The sequence below is a fragment of the Bos mutus genome, chromosome 25 (assembly GCF_027580195.1).
Source record: "Bos mutus isolate GX-2022 chromosome 25, NWIPB_WYAK_1.1, whole genome shotgun sequence".
NCBI lineage: Eukaryota > Metazoa > Chordata > Mammalia > Artiodactyla > Bovidae > Bos > Bos mutus.
In genome coordinates, this window is record NC_091641.1 from 40,055,684 (window position 1) to 40,075,514 (window position 19,831).

Genomic DNA, 19,831 nt, shown 5'->3' on the forward strand with positions numbered 1-19,831 from the left:
GCTGGAGCGCAGAGCAGTGGAGGGACAGCAGAGCCTGGTGTCACAGGAGCCTGTCCCAGGAGGGAGTGTCCTCGGGGGACACGTGGGCATGGGGGTGGTGGGGACAAATGCTGGCTGAGAGGAGTGATGCTGGCAGCAGGGTCCATTGTAATTGCATCTAACAAGAAAAAAGGATGAGTGCCAACCCCACAGGGGCCAAGAAATCTCAGGGGAGAGCAGGATGGAGGACAGACCTGGGAGGGGGTTTGTTTAAAGACAGAGGGGTGTCCATTTCATTGTTGCTAATAGGAAGGTGCCACAGCAGAGAACAGACTCAAAGGAGGGGAACTGAGGGTGCTGGGGCAAAAGGGGGAAGGGCTGAGCAGGACCCAAGCAGCCCTGGGACTGCTGTTAGGGTGGGAGCATCCATCAGCAGCAGCCTGTTTTCTTGCCCAGTATGGGGAGCCTGAAATGAGATTCTCAGTGAGAAAGGGGGGGAAGGGAGCAGACACAGGGAGACCCCACCCCCAAGTCAGGCGGTATTAGGTCCCCACCAGAGCGTGCTCCTTCTGCGGATGCAGGCCGGCCGGGAGAAAGCAGAGGACTTTTGGGTTTTGGTAAGGGGCCAAGGGGACAAGGCAGTTCAGACATGCATATCACTCAGCTACTATTATCCTCATCACATTTAATCCTCACAACACCCCTGTGAGGTAGGTACTGTCACCCCATCATACAGATGAGGAAACTGAGGCTCACACATGCCTAGGGGCACACAGTCGACAGGGAGGTATGCAGTCCCGATGCTGGGATTCCCTTACTCAACCACGGCCTTCCCAGGGTGGTCAGATTTGCCTACAGCAGCAAAAAAGATAGTTCCCACAGGGAGTCAAGAGCCCTGAAAAGCCTCTCCGGGCCAGCGTCTCCTGGTCCCTGTAGTTTTGGTTCAAGAGCATTTGGGGGACATTCCTGGCTAAGTGGTTCTTTCTGATGTTTCAAGAGGAAGCCAAAGCGACAGCAGGTGAGTGTGTTGGGTCAGCCCAGCAGGGGAGAGCGGTCAGGGTCATGATTCGCAGGAACTCACAGCAGGTCCAGCCTCACCCAGCAAGCCAGGCCTCTGGTCCATGCTTTTCCGTGTCTTGGTCACCTCAGATGTTACAAATGACATTTAATTTTTTCCTGGCTAACCTCTCTGGGAAAACTGGTTTCGCATACAGTGTCAGGAGAGCACTGAGGAGTTTGAATCAAATTTTCATTTTTCAGTTGAGCCTAAATAATGTTGAGAATTTTTAAAAATATAATACCTTCTATTTTTAATTTTTCTTTTGTTTTTATCCTAGAGGGATGAAGGATGGAAATAAAGACAGGGAAAGAAATGGCCTAGAAATTCAGTGCAGAGAGTGGGTCATGCAGATACCATCTGGTGGGGACACAGATGGACCATTGCAGGAGAAGGGACAGATTTTTAACAGGAGCTGAGAATATGGGAGGGAGCGAGCCTGTGACTGAGAATCAAGGCCCTTGAGCCCGGTGTTCACGCGCAGTCCACCACGGTGCCTGGGGCAGAGTTCCCCCATTGCAGGAGGCACCAGCCCATGAGGAAAGGAACGCATGCCCGATGGGCGCAGGGATGGTGATGTGCTTAGGGCTGTCAGCTCTCCCGGGACCCCAGACCAAACAGATGGGGGGATGGGGAGCTGTGTCTGGACACTCGGGCCACATGTGTTCTCAGCTATGAAAGCTCAGTTCCTGGGGTGCGGGCAGGGGGGACGTTCGCCCAGGACGTGGGCTGAGTTTCCCAGAGGAAGCAAGACAAGACACAGGAGGGACAGAGACACAGGACTGACATGGCATGGCGTGACTGCTTCGAGGCTAAACTTCCCAAAGAGGAGGAGCTGAGTTTTCGTTGTGCTTTAGAGATTCTGAAGGCTCGTGATGGGCTCCCCTGGAGAGAGAGTCCCTGCCCCCGGATCTCCTCTTGGGTCCCCATGCGAGGCCAGCGGGGATCCGCAGGGATCCGTCTCGTCCCCTGCCCCACACTAGCACAGCAAGCAGCCCCCCCCTCAGCAGATGTCCACTGCAGCACACGCTCCAACACACTCACAGCTTCAAGAAGCCCAAGTTCATGTCTTCCTCCTCCTCCTCGCTGTGGGCTGACAGGTTCTTCCTCTTCACCTGCTGTTGGGGAGCACAGCTCTCCGGGGGGCTGGGGGGGCGACACTGTAAACACGACTTCCGGGCGTGGTGGTGGCAGGGCTGTGTGTTCAAACTGCTGCCAGTGGGCAGCTCTGAGGTAGACCGGGGGGGCCCCCCTGAGGTGCGCCCAGAGTCTGTGGGACTCGCGCTATTGACAGAGGAGTACCCCGACGTCGTGACATCCTTGCCCAGCCCCCACCTGCTGCACAGGGGGGGCTCCGGCCCTGGGGTCCGCAGCGCCTGGTGGCCTGGCACCAGCGCCTGTGTGTCCTGGGCCCCACACGCCTCCTCCGGGCAGGCCTCCTCGTCGCTGGACTCCTGGCAGCAGTGCTCCTCCGGACTCAGGTAGACCACGGTGACGTCGAGGACACCGCTGGGAGCCGTCACTGTGGGGGACGGGGAGACGTCAGGGTGAGCTTCAGCCCAGCCAGGACCCAGGGCAGCCCAGAGTCCCGTCTCAGCCACAGCTCCTCAAGCTCGCCGGTCAGTCCCCTTCCCTTTGCTTAAGAAGTCGAGGGTGAGGTGTGTCCTCCAAGCTTGGGGTGACACCCGTGTGACATGGGGAACAGGAAGAAAGGACAACAAATCATGGCCATCTAATACTTAATCCTGAGTGGACACCGAAACACACAATTAGAAAATCCATAGACATGGCCTCAAACTGGGCCCTCCAGTTCCCTTCCCTGTCTGCAGATTGCTGACCAGACATGGGGACAGAGCCTTGTGCGGCCTGTCCTGGAGGGATGCCCGAGGCACAGAACCCAGCAGGGGAGCGGGGGACACATGGCACAGGATGTTCTAGAAAGATCTTGTGAACGCAGGTGGGTCTGTTCTGTCCCTGGCCCGTGCAGTCCTCCCGGCAGCACAGGTCTGGCCGGGCCACAGCCTGTTCTCCCTGTGGGCTGCAGCGCTGGGTGCTCTGCTCTCCCGGGCTCCTTGGACAGGAGCCCTCGAAGCCCCAGCTTGCCCCGCCCACTGCCCGCCGCGGCCTGGCACTCACCGTCGCCCTCCTTCTCGCCCTCGCTCTCCTGGTCGCCCTCGTAGCCCGAGCAGTAGTCCAGGCTCCAGTCCAGGAAGCTGCCCAGCAGCGTCTCCTCCTGGCTGGACAGCTCGGCGGTGGGTGTGGTGACGAAGCTGCCCCTGTCCTCCTGGAGGCTGTTCTCCCGCTTCCTGAGGCAGGGGGCAGGTGGGAATACAGTCACAGGTGGCAGTGTCAGGGGGCCCAGCCTGGTCTCTGGCACGTGCCCGCCCCGCCCCGCCCCGTGTGCTGTGAGCACCCAGGAATGCCCTCGGAGGCTCGCAACAGATTCGCAGAGGTCGGGCCAGCAGCACAGTGAGGTCCCTGCTCATCTGGACTTTGTAGGATGCATAGGAGCTCTTTGGAGGGGGAGAGGAGAGCTTATTCCAGGCACCACAGCCAGGGCACTGAGATGGAAGAGACGGGGTGAAGGGGATACGTAGCGGATGACGGGGACCAAGTGCCCCAGCCTCTCATCAGGGCATGGCTGGAGCGCTGGGGCAACACGTGGAGGGCCAGTGTGGCCCCGGTGGGGCTCCACCTGTGCTCAGGACCACCAAACCCACAGGGAGCTGGGCTGGAGCCACGCAGGGAAGAAGGCAGGGCTGCAGGCCGCCGGCCCAGCTTCCATTTCCGGGGGATCCCCGAAGGCTGCAGGGGTCACACGGGAACCCAGCTGGGCCTGCGGGCTCACTCACCGCTTGGTCCTCCTCCCGGAGGGCGAGCTGAGGAAGGCGTGAATATCGCCTGCGCTGAGGAAGGGTGCAGGTTCCAGGCTCTCCTGTTTCACGCCCAGGGCAGCACACAGCTGGCCGTAGCTCAGCACCTGCAGGGCAGCCAGGGTCAGAGGGCGGGCGAGGCCCCGGGCGGGCGGGCCCGCCACCAGCACCCCTCGGTACCTCTTCCAGGCTGATCTCCTCGTAGCGCTTGTCCTCGAATCGCTGCTTGACGGCAGTGAGAGACACCTGCCTGTAGTCCTTGGGGGCGTCATCGTGGAAGCTACCGACAGAGGGACACGTGAGGGACCGCGGGGGGGAGGGGAGTGCTGGCACTGCCCCCAGGAGGCTCCACCTGCAGCCCCCGCTCAGACGGGAGAGGACCAGACGTCCTCGAAGCGGGCCCAGCACCACCGTGCAGACGCCTGGCAGTCCCTCGGTTAACCCGAGAGGCAGCTATGACCTGGCGCCCGCTCCCAGGTGTGTCCCCGAGAGGAAGGGGGGCAGAGGTCCCCACGGAGACCTGGACACAGTCGTCCACAGCAGCGGGGAGGCAGAAAACCCCCAAACGTACATCAGTGCACAGATGGAGAAATAAGACGGGGTCTCTCCGCCCAGGGGCTGCCTGCACAGTGGAGACACCGTGTAGGTGGGAAGCCGCTCACACCTACAGCCCTCACGGTGTGCAAGCCCGTGATGAAGCGTCCAGAATAGGAAGGAGAGGAGTGTTGCTCGGTGAGGGGTGGTGGGGAGGGGACACCTGGAGGTATTAGGGAGGCAGGGCAGGGTTCTTCTGAGGGAGAAGATGTTCTCTGATTGATGGTGGTGATGCCTGCACAACTCTATACCAAAAGCCTATCAAATTGCACACTTAAAAAAAAGTTTCATTTGTAAATAAATATTTCCAGTTTATCTGGATTGAAAAAACAAAAAAACCAGGGGAAGGTAGCAGGGAGGCAGAATCACCCAGCCCCTTGGGTGGGGGAAGGGGACTCCGAGGCAGCTTGGCCTGAGAAAGGAGGGGGTCCTGGGGGCTTCAGCGCACGCAGTGCGGGTGGGACTGAGTGGGAAGAGCAAGGCTGCCAGCCGGGGTGAGAGGAGAGGTGAAAGGCCGAGGGCCTGAGGCAGGCAGGGCTGGCCTGTGCTCCGGCTGCAGTCTGCCAACGCCAGCCTCCTGCAGTGAGTTACTGCTGTCGTGGAGAGGCCGTTTTTCCTTATGCTCTACTGTCTGTGAGTTAGGTTTGGGTGGGGAGGAGCTGCTGCCCACACAGCAAACATTAAAAACGTGTGTGCTAAGCAACATGGCCCTGGGATTTCTAAACGCCAACCCTGAGACCCGCAGCTCATGGCCCAACAGCCCTCCTGTGATGTGAACCCCTCTGGACCCACAGTGTGGAGGACATACCCTGTGTGTGGGGCTCGCTTCCTTACACACTTACCACTTCTGATGAAGACTTAAGACACAGGGGATGAGGTCTTCACAGGAGAAGCCAGTGAGGTCCCACAACTGGGTGGTCCAGGGCTGCGCTGGGGAGGGAAGTGGGGGTCGTGGGGCCGCCTTGACGCCCACAGCCCCGGTGGCTCTGGAATAGAGCTTCCTAGGGCTCAGCGCTGAAAAGGCCCTGTGCCCAGGGCATGCATACCCGCTGCACCCCACGGGGGGAATACCAAGCCACCCCCAGACAAGGGCTCTTAGTCCATCCTGCTGCCTCCTCCTTGGGAGAGAAGAGCACGCCGTTTTGTCTCCCTCCCTCCCCCGGACCCGAGCACCAGCTCCTGACTCCCGGAGATCCTCGCCCACTGGCTCAGCCCAGCTCTGAGAGGCGGGAGGGAAGGACTGGCCGCTTACTCTGCCCATGCGTCAGCCTCGCCAGCAGCAGGGCGGCCGCAGCCAGGTGGGCTGGGGCGTAGGCAGCCAGGCTGGTGTGCAGCAGGGAGAGCTCGCAGAGGAAGCTGCACAGGTGCTGGGTTCTTGGTGCCATGGGGACCAGCGTCAGGAGGACATCCTTGTAATCGACCACGGTGGGGACCTGGGGGGACGGGGTGGCGGACATGGGGTCACAGCATGCAGAGGACCCTCTGCCTGCTCGTGGGGAGGCTAGAATGCAGACATGCTGCCCTCCTAGTGGTCAGCACGGCGCCAGGCACGCCGAGCGGCTGTGGCCTCACGCCCTCCTGGTCCCGGAGAGCTTCCCTGAGCAGAGAAGCCCAGAGCCACGCACGTGCCCTCTGCTCCTCCCACCCTCTGGCGCGACTCGGCTTCGATTCAGGAGGAAAGGCAAGCGGCCGCTTACCCGGATCTTCCCGTCCAGGGCCGAGACGACCTCGCCCATCATCCTCACCAGGTCCTCGTACTTGTACGTGTTGTCTGTGAGCCACACGGCCTCCCGGATCGTCAGGATCTCCTTGCTGATGAACCTGGAGTGCCAACAAGGGATCTGAGCTCGCGCCCCTCAGTGGGCTTTAGGCTTCAGTGATGGGGTGGGAAGTCCAGCGAGTTGACCTGGCTGCCCTCGGCGGGTGAGGTTAACTGGAAAGGTCACTTGAGCCTGTCGGAGAGGCTGAGAGGCAGGGGTACGAGCGCCACAGGCCCACAGCAGTAGACCGGCTGGGCTGCTGGGCACACAGGTGTTTCTGCAAAATCCAGCCACGAAGGGTGTGAGCGGCCAATTCTCTTAACCTCCCGACAGATGAGGGGTTGCCCTGCCCTGTGCCAGCCGCTCCGAAGCGAGCATGAACAGCTTTAACCCAGAAGGCAGGCGAGCCAGCAGAACCAGAGCCAGAGTCTGTCTGGAGCTCTGGACCTGGCCCGGGGTTGGGCCGAGGGACTCAGGCAGTCCCTAGGCAGGTGGTCACCCTGTTCTCTCCCCTCTCCCAGCGCCAGCTAGCAGGGTACACACTGGTCCGACAGTCTCTGAGGGCCCCTCCCTCCACCAGGGTGATGGGGGCCGAGCCCACAGCCCCTCGGTCACTCTGCAGCTCCCGCGGTGGCTTGGCTGAGAGGGCAGGGCGGTGGGGACCGTAGTCGCGGGGTAGGGTGTGACGTCGAGGTGGGGGACACGAGCCTGTGCTCGGGCAGGTGCTGCTTTCAGAGTGGACAGAGGGATGTCTCAGCCCCTAAAAATCTTTTAAAGCGATTATCTCATGGCCGGTCCCCCGGTCCCTGTAACCATGCCATTTAGATCTGGGGAGGCTGGGGACCCATCGGTCAGCCCTCTCTGGTGACAAGACCCAGAGCTCCAGGTTCTGAGGCACATGTGAGAGGTGCCAGAGCGCATGTGGCCTGTGCTCACCGGGCCTGAGCCCCGCTCCCTCCGTCTGTGGGCACCCTGCTCCCTGGCCCCCAGGAAACCACAGCGTCCAGTTCCCATCAGGGCCACAGGACAGAGCTCGCCGCAGGCGTGGACCTGCTTGCCTCAGGGGCCATGGCAAGCAGCAGAGAGTAAGTCAGGGCCTCGGGCGCCTGCATGAGCTCATGAAGCAGATACACTACACCCCAGTGACACGCGCCTCTGGGTCACTGTGCCAAAGATCGACCAGTCCTCCACAGCTGACACCACTGTGTGCAGCGAGCCTGCCCCTCACCCCCTAAGCCTTACAGACAGATACTGCCCGGGCGACGGCAGACCACATAGGAGAAAGCTGGTTTAAAACACAAAAAAATGCAACATGTATGGTGGGACGTGCCACCCACGCTGTGTCCAAAGGCAAAACTGGGTGGAGAGGTGCTGGTTTTAGGAAGATGGACTTCCGTGAAACTTAAGACGGCTGACAGGAAGAGTCAGAACAGCCACCTCTGAGGAGCTCGCATCCTGTCCACGGGTAGGAGGGGGTGTGAACCTGGCTGGATGTGGGTCTCTGGACACGGGGCTGACAGCCTGACTCAGAAGGGCAGCCGACTGTGGCCTCCCTCATCTCCGTGTTGCCCTCAGGGGCCAGGGGAACAGGGTTCCTGCCCAAGCGAAGCCACCACATGGGATGAGCAGCAGCTGCCCGCGCACGGAGGGTCAGCCCTGCTGCCCCCGTGTGGGGAGGACCACCCACTCTGGGCACCCCTGAAATTAGAACCCCGTTATCATGAGGTGGGGCGCCAAAGGCCTGTTCGTCCCACTGAGAAGCCAGCCTGTGACCTGGGCAGGGCCGGCCGGGGGTTTCTCACCGGGTGCAGATGACCATGCAGGCGATGCCCAGCAGCTGCAGCCGGTACCGGGGCACCAGCCGCCTCCGCAGGTACCGGTCCACGCACTCCACAGTCAGGTGGAGACACAGGCTCGAGAAGTCCTTCATGGTTGCGACCTCCACCAGCCAGTCGATGAGGATGTACCTGTGGGAAGAGTGCTGCCCCTGAACACCAGGCAGAGCCTCTGTGGGGCCCCGAACCTCACGGGGTCCTGTCTCCCAGTCCCACCCGGCCATCCATCCCAAGGGGTGAGCGGTCACTTCAGGCGTCATGGGCTTATGCCGGCAGCTGTCCGAGGGGCTGGGGGCCCCACCACTCCTGACTTCGTTCCTGGGAGGCAGGTGGGCACACACATGTGGACCCTGCCCACCCCCACCCTGGGGCCCCCTGGCACTGGATGAGCCTGGACCATAACTTATAAGTGGGCAGAGCAGGTCTGCTCTGGAGACTGGGGACGGGTCACAGGTCAAAGGTTACTGTCCTGGAAACCTGTCTCCTCCCTGAGGAACTCTCACCGTGGGGTCATTTGTCACAACCCACTGCGGTTGAGCAAAGAGCCAGGAACGTAGCCCAAGCAGGATGCACTGAGCCCAGGCGCTCGAGCTCTCAGCCACCAGGCAACCACAACAGAGGGCTCGGGCTGCAGAGCTAGCAGACACAGGGTCCCTCCTCCTCAATGGCGCCAAGGCCAAGCCGGGACACTGACGTCACAGGGGACACTGCACGCAGCGGCAAGGATGCCCGGACGGGGTGGACAAAGGAGAGGAGACAGGAGAAAGGAAGCCAGAGAGATGAGCCGTGATGGTTAGGGGCTCTGTGCAGCCAGACAGGAGTGTGTTTCTCAGGCAGAGGGAAGATGCACGGTGGTGAGGGCAGAGTGAGCAGGGGAGCGGAGGGGGAAGCCAGGAGGAGCGCCCAGGGGTGTGAGGGTCACACCAGCCACGACTGGGAGCAGAGGACAATGCTCCCTGCCCGTTTACCCTAGGTAAACACAATGATCTGACAAAAACCGACCAACCGAACCATATACTTTAAAGTGGTTAAACCTGAAACTAATGTTGGAAATCAATTATAACTCAACTAAAGAAAAGGAAAAAGTCGGCTGTTGTCTGACATGGATGAAAACAGTCAGATGCTCAACTTGGGGCTGAAATAATATTATTTCAATAAACCTACTTTAGCTCTTGAAAAACATAAAAGGTTAAAATTTATGTTAACCCTCACTCCCAACACACAAAAAGAATAGCAAGTGTCCCCCCACCAAAAAAAGGGCAGACTGGGAGGGTACAAGGTGGGGGGGGCACCGCCAATGCCGGTCCAGGACTCAGGAGCACAGCGGCTTGGGACTCCCCTGGTGGCCCAGTGGCTGAGACTCCGAGCTCCCAACCTCCCAGTGCAGGGGGCCTGGGTTCGATCCCTGGTCGGGGAACTAGATCCCACATGCTGCAACTAAGAGATCCTGCGTGCTGCAACTAAGACCTGGTGCAGCCAGATAAATTAATTAAAAAGAAAAAAAAGGCACAGCAGCTTGGTGACATTTAACGTGGGAGCAGGGGACACTGCAGCCCGGCTGTGAGCGGAGACCTAGCAGCACAGCCAGGGCCTGCCCGTCATACATCTAAAACGCACTTGAAATCCCTAGCATGAGCTTAAACAATTATTCACATTTTCCACTTTGCTTTCTAACATGATCTGTGATTGTAACAGTGTGTCATCTCCAAACTTCAGAGGAGAAGGGACTTGTGGGAAGAAGCAGGTCACGGGGTTCTGAGGCTGCAGGCCCCCATGTCCCCCGCTGACGCTGATGCTCGTGAGTATGGGTTGGAAAGAAAAGCTTGGTTTTTCTGGCATCATTTTAGAAAGATGTTTAAAGTGGTTTAACACTTTCTGAGGCCTAAAAAGGGAAACTGGAGAGAACAGACACTCCTATGGGAATTTTTTTTTTCCCCAAAGCCCTAGATAACTCGGGCATTACTGGTTTTAGAAAACACACACACACACTCACACACACGGGGATCCCAGTGGGGCTGACGACACAGCGGGCCTGTCACAGGACCTCGTCACCGTGGGCAGTTCGGGCCCCTTACCTCATTGTGTCATTGAGCCCCTTCTGGACAGAGAAGACCCTCTGCTTATTGACAGCGTGGGAGGCCTGGAACAACTGGCAGACTATCTCGCTGGAGGCTTTTGCTTCCAATCCGAGCTGGTGTCCGTGTGCACAGGCTTTGGCTAGAGACAGCTGTGGGCAGAAGAGTCGTGGGGTGAGCAGGGGCCAGGCCCTTCCTGTCTGTCAACACCCTGGGCTACTTACACCCTCTAAGCCTGCTGGAGCAGGAGGGTCAAGATTTTACTTATGCTTTTGGAGGTAACTAATAAGTCACAGCAGAACGTTTAAAAGGGACAAAAGGTACGGAACAGGTCAGCCCCTTCTTGCCCTGTCCTTCCTCTGAGGGGCTTTCTGTAGGCTTTGTCCCCTGGGGGGCCGCCGCTGTACAGGCTTCTTGCCCTGTCCTTCTTCTGAAGGGGTTTCTGTAGGCTTTGTTGCCTGGGGGGCCGCTGCTGCGCAGGCTTGTGTGCCTTCTGCTCCTGTGGCCGACCCCCAGGCGCTGCCTGTGCCCTGACACTTTCTGGAAGGCCTGCTTGGATTGCCACCCCCCTCACAGAACACCGAAGGCTATCTTATCACATCTTGGCTGGCACAAACTGCTCTCCTTGAGAATGTTTATTTTCAGAAGTTACTAGCTAGACACTCAGAAGCAAAGAATACGTGTGTGTGATCTGCTCGTGGGATCAGCCATGACCTCTCTAAATGGGCGCCTTTCCGATGAGCAGTGAGGTCAAACCTGCCCCATGTTTTGACGGCTTGTATTTACTTCCTTGTTTCTGAGCATACTGAGGCCCCCCATGTACTTCCATGGGCCTCACTGTTCTTACTGATTAGGCTGACCTTAGAAACACACTGTTGATTGTTACATTTCTTGTAAACGTGCTGCGTGCCTTTCTGGACACAAATGTCATAGTGGCCTGTGATGTGTCAGGTGGGCATCCCTGCTGGGGATTTTGTCACGAGTTTTTAAGGGCCAGTGACTGAAGCCCCAACTTGGTGGGGTCACAGGCACCAGCTTGGCCAAGGGGGACTTCCTCTGATTTGTCTGGAAATAGTGACTTCCTTACAGCTGCACAGGGACAGTGTCTGGTGAACGCCAACTACAAGCCTCCAACGTCCAGTTCCAACGCTGGACAACCTGGTGAAGGGTCAGATACTGGAAAGAGGATAGCGTTCCTCATGCCAATCTGTTCTAAGGAGCCTCAGGTCCCGCTGCCAAGATGGTGTCCCCGCAGGCCAGCTTTAGGGAGCTGTCCACACTCTGACAGAAGCTGTGGTTAGTCCACAGCACATAGGAATGACGAGGCTGGCTGTCTTTGGTGCCATGGGCAAAGCGTTCCTAGGCTGCCCTCCCTGCACACCTCAGAGCTGATCGCCCTCACAGTTGCCCCACCATGACCCCCACCCCCGCCCCCCACAGAAGCCTGGCAGCCCCACCCTGGGGTCCCAGAGAGGAGGCATTGAGACGAAGCTGGCTCCCAGCTCACCTGCGCTTCCCAGCAGCCTTTGGCAGCAAAGTCCCTGAGCTTCCGGAAGCTGTGGAGGCACCGTCCGGGGTCCAGCATCTGTCAGTGTGAGATGCCCTTACATGGGCGTGTCTCTGGGGAACTCATAACCAACCCCTGGGGTTCTTCAGTGTTCCTCCAAGACCCCCAGAGGGGCCCCGGCTGGGCCTTCCTTCTGTCCCTTCCTCCCCTGAGTGGTGGTGGTCGTTCCCAGGGTAGAGCTGAGGGCAGCCCTGGGGGCCCCAGGAGGACCCCCTGCGCTGGCAGACCCTTGTCCTGGGCTGCTGAGACCGTGCCTCTGGCCAGTGTCACCCACACTCTCCCAGACCTGGGCCCACTCACGTCCATCCGCCTGTCACTCTCCCAGAGGAGGTATGAGCTGGTCAGACACCCCTGGTTAGCGGACTCTTCAAACAGGTTCCGGGCCTGCTTCTGTTTCTCTTCATCCTAGAATAAGTAGCCACAAATGCAGCGCTCAACTTTAATAAAACGGGTTAACTAAATTAGCGGAGAAACAACTTCCCTGAAGATACGCGATGTGAGAACCGAGGTAGCCCTTGGGCCCTGCCTCCTCCTGCCGGGGCCACAGGGTGACGGAGGTGGGGGGTGGTGGAAATCCCCAAGGCCCTCCAGCTCCTCGCTCACACCCCGGGTCTCTCCCTGCTGTGGTCAGAGTGGTCAGAGCGCCTGTCGCCAGAGGCCACCGCCCTCCCCGAACTGCCCTGGGGGGCTTTTCACGCTAAGTGGAGACCTCCTGTGAGGAGGCGGAGGGAGCCGCCGGAGCGGGCTGGGAAGCACGCAGGCCCATCCTGCCCATCAGACCCTTTGGCTCCACCGGCCACACAGACAGGGCTCCTCTCGGCTGGGAGACCTGGGGGCCTCCTCCCGCGGCCTCTCTTGAGTGTCCCAGTCCTCGCTGCTTGCAGCTGCCGGAGAGGCGAGCAGCACAGAGCTGCAGACCCATTGTGCCCAGTGCCCACCCGGGCCAGGATGCCGAGCAGCACGGGGGCGGGTGAGGGGACTCACCTCGAAGAGACTCAGCACCCTCCCCAGGCAGTGCAGTATGGACGCCCTGTGGGTCTAGAGAAGGAAGGGTGACTGTCGGTGGGGAACTTCCTGGGGCCCCCCTCGATCCCCGCCGCACCCCCTGTGCAGGTCCTCCCCCGCCTGCCTCGACTCCAGGACTCCACCAACCGTGTCACGGAGCCTCTGGCCATCCTTCTCCGTGGGCGCCCCGTCTGCAGCCCTGCCCCACTCCCAGGCCCCCAACCCTGGCTCTGATGTCTCCCCGCCTGCTGGTTGTTTGCAGATGCTCCCATATTTGCACTGTTTTCGAAGCCTCCGCTCCCCCAAGTCCCTGACTTCACACGGTCCACAGCATCTCCCCTCAGGGCTGTCTCATCTCCTGGGACCCTGTGGGGTGCCCCACCCACACCCCGGGCTGGGACTCACTTTCTGCAGCTGGCACTCCGCCCTGAGGCTCTCATGAACCACGGCCTTGCAGCAGCTCCCGGACACCGACCAAGGCGGGCGGATGAAGAGCCAGATGAAGGGCGCGGCGCCCACGTTCAGCCGCTCAGCCAGGCTGAAGTAGCGAGAGGCCCTCAGGCCGTTCACTTCCGCCCGGGCCTCGTCAGACACCGACACTGCAGAGACAGACAGAGCGAGCCGGGATGTCTTAGGGGGCGGGCACAGCAGTTTCCCCGAGTCCTTACAGAAAGTCTAGGGCCTTAGGCTGCTGCCATGCGAGGTTGCTGGTGTTTTAGGGCAGAAGAGTGGGGATGGGGGCTCCATGCTTTTCTTCCTGTGTCCCGTGAACCAAGTGCCCTGTGGCTCCTCCCACAGCCTGGAGTCTGAAAATCCAGGAAGGTGCCCCCCATCCCCCACCCCATGGAGGGATCACCCTCCTGTGGGCAACTGCCGCCCAGTCCCCGGTTAACGGGGATTTCTTTCTGGGGTGACAAGAACATTTCAAAACGAGTGGTGTTGGTCGCACAGCTCTGTGAAGACACCGACTGGGCTGTACACCTGGATAGGTGAGCTGAACGGTGGGAATTCTCTGGGCAATGCCGGATGATGGGATGATCAGATGACGGGAGGGTGGGCACAGGACGGCTCATTGTCTCCACATCAACAGTCCAGTCAACCATGACTGGGGCGACCTCTCAGCAAGATGCCAGGTCTTTTAGAAGCAGATAAATGGCGGAGGTACTCAAGACTTTATGCGTTTGGGAGCTGGGACAGGACGAGGTGCAGGCTCGTTCCTTAGTGAGCCCAGCAGACCGGCAGGAGTCGGGATAGAGGGTCATATCAGGCTCTTTTGAGGAGCACCTGCCCCTGGGGGTGAAGGAATCTAGGTACCAGGTTGGCTTTGGCCTGCTTGAACTTGCCTCCCGCCGAGGGCCTTGGCTCCCTCCCTGTGTTACTGACACCAGGCATCAGGCATGCTGTGACAGCCACCCCCAAGTCCCTCAGACGAGCTGTGGCCAAGGAGAGGAGCTGGGGTCTACTCGTGGGCTACGCTGTTAACTAGGGAGCCAGGAGACCTGGCTCGCCTGAGAAGCTCCCATTCTGAGTCTCTGCTCAGAGCCACTCGTTGTCAATCGAAATTAAAGGCTCGTGAAGTAAGAGGTAACCCCCCTGACCTATAGAATCAAAGCTCATCAATGGGTCCCTGAGCAGGACACCTCTCTGACACAGCTCCCAAGATACAATGGTGCACAGCCGGACCCGGCGAGAGCAGCGACTGAACTGCGAACACGGGCAAGGGCTTATGTGAGTTCTATTTTTCTTTTTTTTTCTGACTGCAGTGTATGGTATGTGGGATCTTAGTTCCTCAACCAGGGATTGAACCTATGCCCCCTGTAGTGGAAGCTCGGAGTCTTAACCCTGGACCACCAGGGAGTCCCTAGCGCTTGTTCTAAGGTGTCAGCACCAAGCCGGGCAAGGCCAGCCCCAGACCCGGCAGCACTTACAGCCTTCGTTGTACAGGTAGGCAATGCCCAGCTTCACGGCAGCTTCAAAGTTCCCTTTCTCAGCAGCCCTGGAACAACAGGAACATGGAACACTGCATGATTTTATTCTATTAAGGTTATGTTCTACCACAGCACCTGAAACTACAGTACTTACTTTCTGAACAGAAACTGTTTTCTGGTAATGTGACTAAACATCTATTATCCATGACACGCTACAACACGGATGAGCCTTAAAAACATGCTTACGTGAAAGAAGACAGTCACAACGGTGTATGACCCCACTCGTATGAGATGCCCGGGACAGGCAAATACATCGAGACAGGCAGTAGGTGCGAGGTTGTCTAGGGTCTGGATTACTATTGGGAAGATAGGGAGAGACTGCCAACGGTTATGCGGCTTCATCCAGGGGTCATGAGACGGTCCTAAAGTCAGACAGTGTGGATGACTGCACAATGCTTTGAATATATTAAAAACCACTTGATCAGTACACTCTAAGTGGGTGGGCTGTATGGTTCGTGGACTATGTCTCAGGCAGCCTGCCTGTGACCACGGGCACACTGTGCGGCTCCTGGCCCCTCTGGCTCTTCCTCCAGGTCTGTCGGAGGGGGTGGGATCAGCCAGGGAATGTAATGCACTAGGATTCAAACCACATGGTCCTGACCAAAGTAAGAGAAATAAGAAGTTTCCATGTGCAGGTGACCTGCGTCTGAGCCACACAGGATGGGTCACAGCTGAAGCAGACCTTCCGGAAGCACCACTGTGACTAATGAGTGGCAGGTCTGAGCTGGGGGTGCAGATGACCCAGGACCATGCTGGAAGTCATGTGACTCAGTGGGTGAGGTCTACACGCTCAGTCACTCCCTGGGGAATATGGTGTTGGAAGGGGACTACGAGCACAAGGAGAATTGCGGCCAGGTCCAGCCCTGAGACAGACTGGCATGGTGGAGAAGGCCAGGAGTGAGAGGAAGCCCGGCTGCTCTCGGGTGCAGATACCTTTCAAAGAGCTTCAGGTTCCCTGGAGAAGGCCACAGCTCCTGGAAGCTGGCGCATGCCCACACGCTGGCATGGTTGTCCACCAGGTACTTCAGGTGGGAATGCACCTGAGGAACAACGGGAGTGGTGTGGAGGGTTATCAAGGGGCTACAGGGAAGCCCCGCTTCTGGAGCTCTTGAAGACAGGGGTAGACAGGCGTAGGGTCTCCTGTCTCCCTCCAACCCTACCAGTAAGGCCTCCTGGGCTCTGTGTATCAAACTAACTAGCAGTTGCTTTGAACAGAGAAAAGAAATCAGACACAACTTTCTCTGTGGTTCTAAAGGTGGGGACAGGTCCTGGAAGTGGGGGTAAGCACAGGCTGAGAAATGGGATATAATGCTATATACCTGCAATGACCAGGAAAACCAACTCTGAGGCTAACGGGTAGGTCAGAAATCTGTTCTGAGCTCCTCTACTTAGAGTTTTGTTAGTGGGAGCACAGCTGGAACCTGGGCTGTCAACGGGGGCACTCAGAAAAAACTGAAATACATGACAGCAGCCTCAGGCGGGACCTCTACCCTGGGTGAGGCAGGCAGTGTCCAGGGGCCCTGAGCGCAGGCAAGCATTTTAAGTGCAAAAGCTCCCACTGCCATTGGAAATGGCACCTGCAGATGTTATGAACACAATGGAGGCAGGTTTGGGAGTCAGACAGATGGGTTCTCGTGGGTGTTCCCCCACTAATTTGCTGGATGCCCTTGGTTAAGTGGCTCAGGGTGAGGCTGCAGTTCTGATATCTGCACAATAAGGCCCAGAGTCCCTTTCAGCACTGGATATTATTTGGGATTTGTCCTCATAAGGGCTTCCCTGGTGACTCAGATGGTAAAGAATCTGCCTGCAATGCAGGAGGTCAGGGTTCAATCCCTGGGTCAGGACGATCCCCTGGAGAAGGAAATGGCTACCCACTCTAGTATTCTTGCCTGGAGAATCCCATGGACAGAGGAGCCTGGTGGGCTACAGTCCATGGGATCACAGAGTTGAACACAACTGAACAACTAACACTTCTACTTCACGCCATCCTCAAGAACATCTCTTTTCCTTCTTAATACTGTCCCATATCTTGAGGGATTCAAATTTCACTGCCAGGAAAAGGTACTTTCTCTGTTAAAATAAACACTGCAAAGAGCAGACTCAACAGGTGTCCTCTGTTTTCGTTTTCCTGTCATCAGAACAACCTCAAATGTCTATTACCAACATCACCATTGTGGATCATCGACCCTCATCGGTAGCCAGAGTTTTTGTTCTGACATTTGAGACATGAAGCCTTCGTGGTAAAACCAACAATGCCAGGGCTGACACTGTGCTCATCTGACAACTTACAGCTCGGACAGCAAGGATGTCTCCAACAGAAAGCCATTTCAGGATATGAAAGAGCGCATCTTCAGGGAGATTCAAGATTGTGAGGTTTCGAGGTCTCCTTCTTATTCTCCGCTTTGAAGGATAACAGAAACACTTGGCACACCTACAGTGGATCACTTAAGAAAAAAAATCGGAATGGTTTAAGTGATGTGTTGGAAATGAATTGTGCTGATATGAAAAGTTACATCTGAACATGTTTTAACAGTTACTGGTCCTCTGCCCCAGCCATAGTTACAGTCCCAAAGATTAAATAAAGAAGTGGTAGTGGTATAAGAGACATGTTCATTCATTCAAATTATTCGATAAACGTTTATGGTGAGTAGTAATCATGTAAGCTGGCCATTGGGAAACCGTCTGACCCAGAGCCCAGATAACAAGGAAGAAAGGAAGAGCCGACGGTGTTGATGATGATTAGCCAGGGAGACGCCTGGACCCTAGCTGATTTCTTTGCTTCTATTTGCACACATCACTAAAACATGAAATGTTAATAAGGATTTGAACAATCAGGTTTTCGAGTTCAAATTCGGAGGGTCCGCCCTACAGAGAAGCCAAGGATGGACTTGGAGGGCAGGCCAGTCCCAGCTCTGTGGATGTCAGAGCTGTCCGGCCAGTTTCAGGGTCCTCTGAGACCCTGACAGGGGGTCCTTCCAACTTCAACTCCAGCAACTCTTTCCTCCCTCCAAGCAGAGGAGCTTGTGGCAGAAGGAGCCATCCCTGACGCTTCACCCGGTTCTTCATCCGCTCCTTCCTCCAGTCCCCACGGGAGATGGCTGCTCCACCACCGGCAAGCTCCCTGCTCGGGGCGTCTTCCTGCCCTCTCCCTTCGTTTCTCACCCGGGCTTCCCATCAGTAATTAGCCTAATGCGAAAACCGAGCGCATACGCAGCTCGACCGATCCTCGCCTTTTGCCCCATTTTCCTTACTCCCTTGCCCTAGGCCAGCCACGGTATAACCACGGAAACCTCGGTGGTGCTCACGGCCCTGCACAGGTGGTGGTCCCCTCGCGCCGCTTTCTCGCGGAGCCGGGCGCCGCTGGGTATTTAAACCGCGCGCCGGGTAGGCGCCGTCGGGACGATCCGAACCCCGGGCCGAAAGGCTCAAGCTGGCCCCACTCAGTCTGGAGGCCACTCCACCGCGCCCCGCGCCCCGCGCCCCGCGCTCACCGCCTCCGCTCCCCATAGCCGTCGCCGCTGCCGTGGCCGCCGCCGCCGCTGTAGCCGCCAGACCCGCCCGCGGGCCCAGAGCGCGCCTCCCGACGCAGGCGCAGACCCGCCCGCCTCCCGCCTGAGTTTTCAAATGCGCCCGGCTTTCCCATTGGCCCACCACCGGGGGCGCGCGCCACTACCCCTCCGGGCTCCGCCCAGAGCCACGCCCCCTCGGCATCGGGCGCCCGCGACTGGCTGCGCCAGGATGCGAATTCGAACGCCGGCTGTTGATTGGTGGAGCCTGCGCGGCCGCCCCGCCTCCCAGGCACGGGCTGGGGTCTGAAGGAGCGCGGCTCCCGGGCAGCAGGCAGTGGAATTCCTGGGTCTGCTCCGGCCCGCGTTTACCTACCCTATTCTGGGATTTGGCCTTGCCCCTGAGTCGGCGGCAGAGGTCCCGGCGACCGGCCCCATGGCGCACAGTGGGTTGTCAGTGAAAGTCTGAGCGGACCGGCCGCGCCTCCGAGCCCGGGGTCTTTGAGGGCGGACCCCGACGCGGTCTTCGCCCTGCGTGGAGGCAGGCGAGTGGGCGCCCGCGGGAGGCACCTCACCGAGGCTGCCCCCTGACCTTAGTGGCCCGCACCCTGAGGCCGCAGGCCCTGCTTCCCGTCCTTGCTTCAGGCGAGGAGACCCTTGGTTCTGTGCCGCGTCGCTGTTGGCATAGATCGCAGGGCAGAAACACACCTGGGTGACTAACTCATCCAGCATGTCTGACTCCTTCCCTTGAAACGTGGCTCACCCTGGACCCCTCCTCCATCCCTCCCAGGGCAAGCCCTCAGCGTGTCACCCGGACCTTGTCAGTCCTCAGTATCTCCTCGCGGTCAATTGGGAGCCCACTAAAACAGAAGAGCACGCCTGCTTGCTTCAGTGGCTTCAACATTCTGTTCACCCAGGTATTAGGCAGTGCCCACTCAGCCTTGTCTTTCAGGAACCAGCTCACATCCCACCTCCTCTGTGAGACATTCTGACAAGGAAAGAAATGCAACTTCTGGGAGAAGTGCTTGATGGCCAAGGACACAGTGGTTTTCCCCAGAGACGCCAGGGAATCTGGGTCAAGGCTGTCTTCTTACCCTCTTCCCAAGGCCTCAAAACTGTGCTCTGTCCCCCCACCCCTCACGCTGCTCTCTGAACTCCATCAGGGTACTGGTTCTGTGCTCAGCAGCTGAACACAGACAGGAGCCAAGATGCCAAGACTCCAAGCCAGTCTGGAGTAGGAGACAAGTGAACAGATGATCACAGCGCGGCTATGAGGCCCTGGAAGCAGGGGTGAGGAGGTGGGGGTGGTGTGGGGCCTGCTCCACACCGGAGGAGGGGCGAGTCCTCCAGGCCTGAAGGCTTTCAGCCTTCCTCACAGACCTGTGTTCCCACTGGCTACAGTTTCCTGTTTGGTACTTTTTGTCCTCCCCCTGTACTGTTACTTTGTCGCTGGACTCCTCCAGGCAGAGGCCCACACTCTGAGCAGTCACAGGAAAGAGCGGTGGGTGTGCAGCCGGACGTGGGGGTGGAAAGTGGGGCCAGGGACAGCAGACACCACACTCCTTCCTGGAACTTGGCTTAGAAGGGAGAGA

At 58.4% G+C, this 19,831-nt stretch overlaps 1 protein-coding gene across 1 annotated transcript; it reads right to left on the bottom strand.

Annotated features, from left to right (window-relative positions):
- Positions 1 to 1,891: 1,891 nt before the first annotated feature.
- On the bottom strand, positions 1,892 to 18,333 carry CCNF (cyclin F). Its single transcript, XM_070362330.1, has 17 exons — positions 18,225 to 18,333; positions 17,023 to 17,177; positions 15,667 to 15,773; positions 14,674 to 14,741; positions 13,151 to 13,344; positions 12,725 to 12,778; positions 12,041 to 12,145; positions 11,681 to 11,758; positions 10,174 to 10,325; positions 8,066 to 8,230; positions 6,201 to 6,324; positions 5,756 to 5,936; positions 5,346 to 5,433; positions 4,090 to 4,189; positions 3,889 to 4,016; positions 3,173 to 3,342; positions 1,892 to 2,558 (listed from the first exon to the last, which is right to left on the bottom strand). The coding sequence occupies exons 1-17, from the start codon at positions 18,238 to 18,240 to the stop codon at positions 2,077 to 2,079; spliced, it is 2,367 nt and encodes a 788-aa protein (XP_070218431.1). The 5' UTR covers positions 18,241 to 18,333; the 3' UTR covers positions 1,892 to 2,076.
- Positions 18,334 to 19,831: the final 1,498 nt, after the last annotated feature.

Excerpts from the sequence above, each read along its gene's own strand:
- CCNF (XM_070362330.1), bottom strand. Across the intron at positions 10,326-11,680 it reads AAGGCTGCTGGGAAGCGCAG|CTGTCTCTAGCCAAAGCCTG; the intron begins GTGAGCTGGGAG and ends TTCTGCCCACAG. Across the intron at positions 5,434-5,755 it reads GAGGCTGACGCATGGGCAGA|CGCAGCCCTGGACCACCCAG; the intron begins GTAAGCGGCCAG and ends TTCCCTCCCCAG.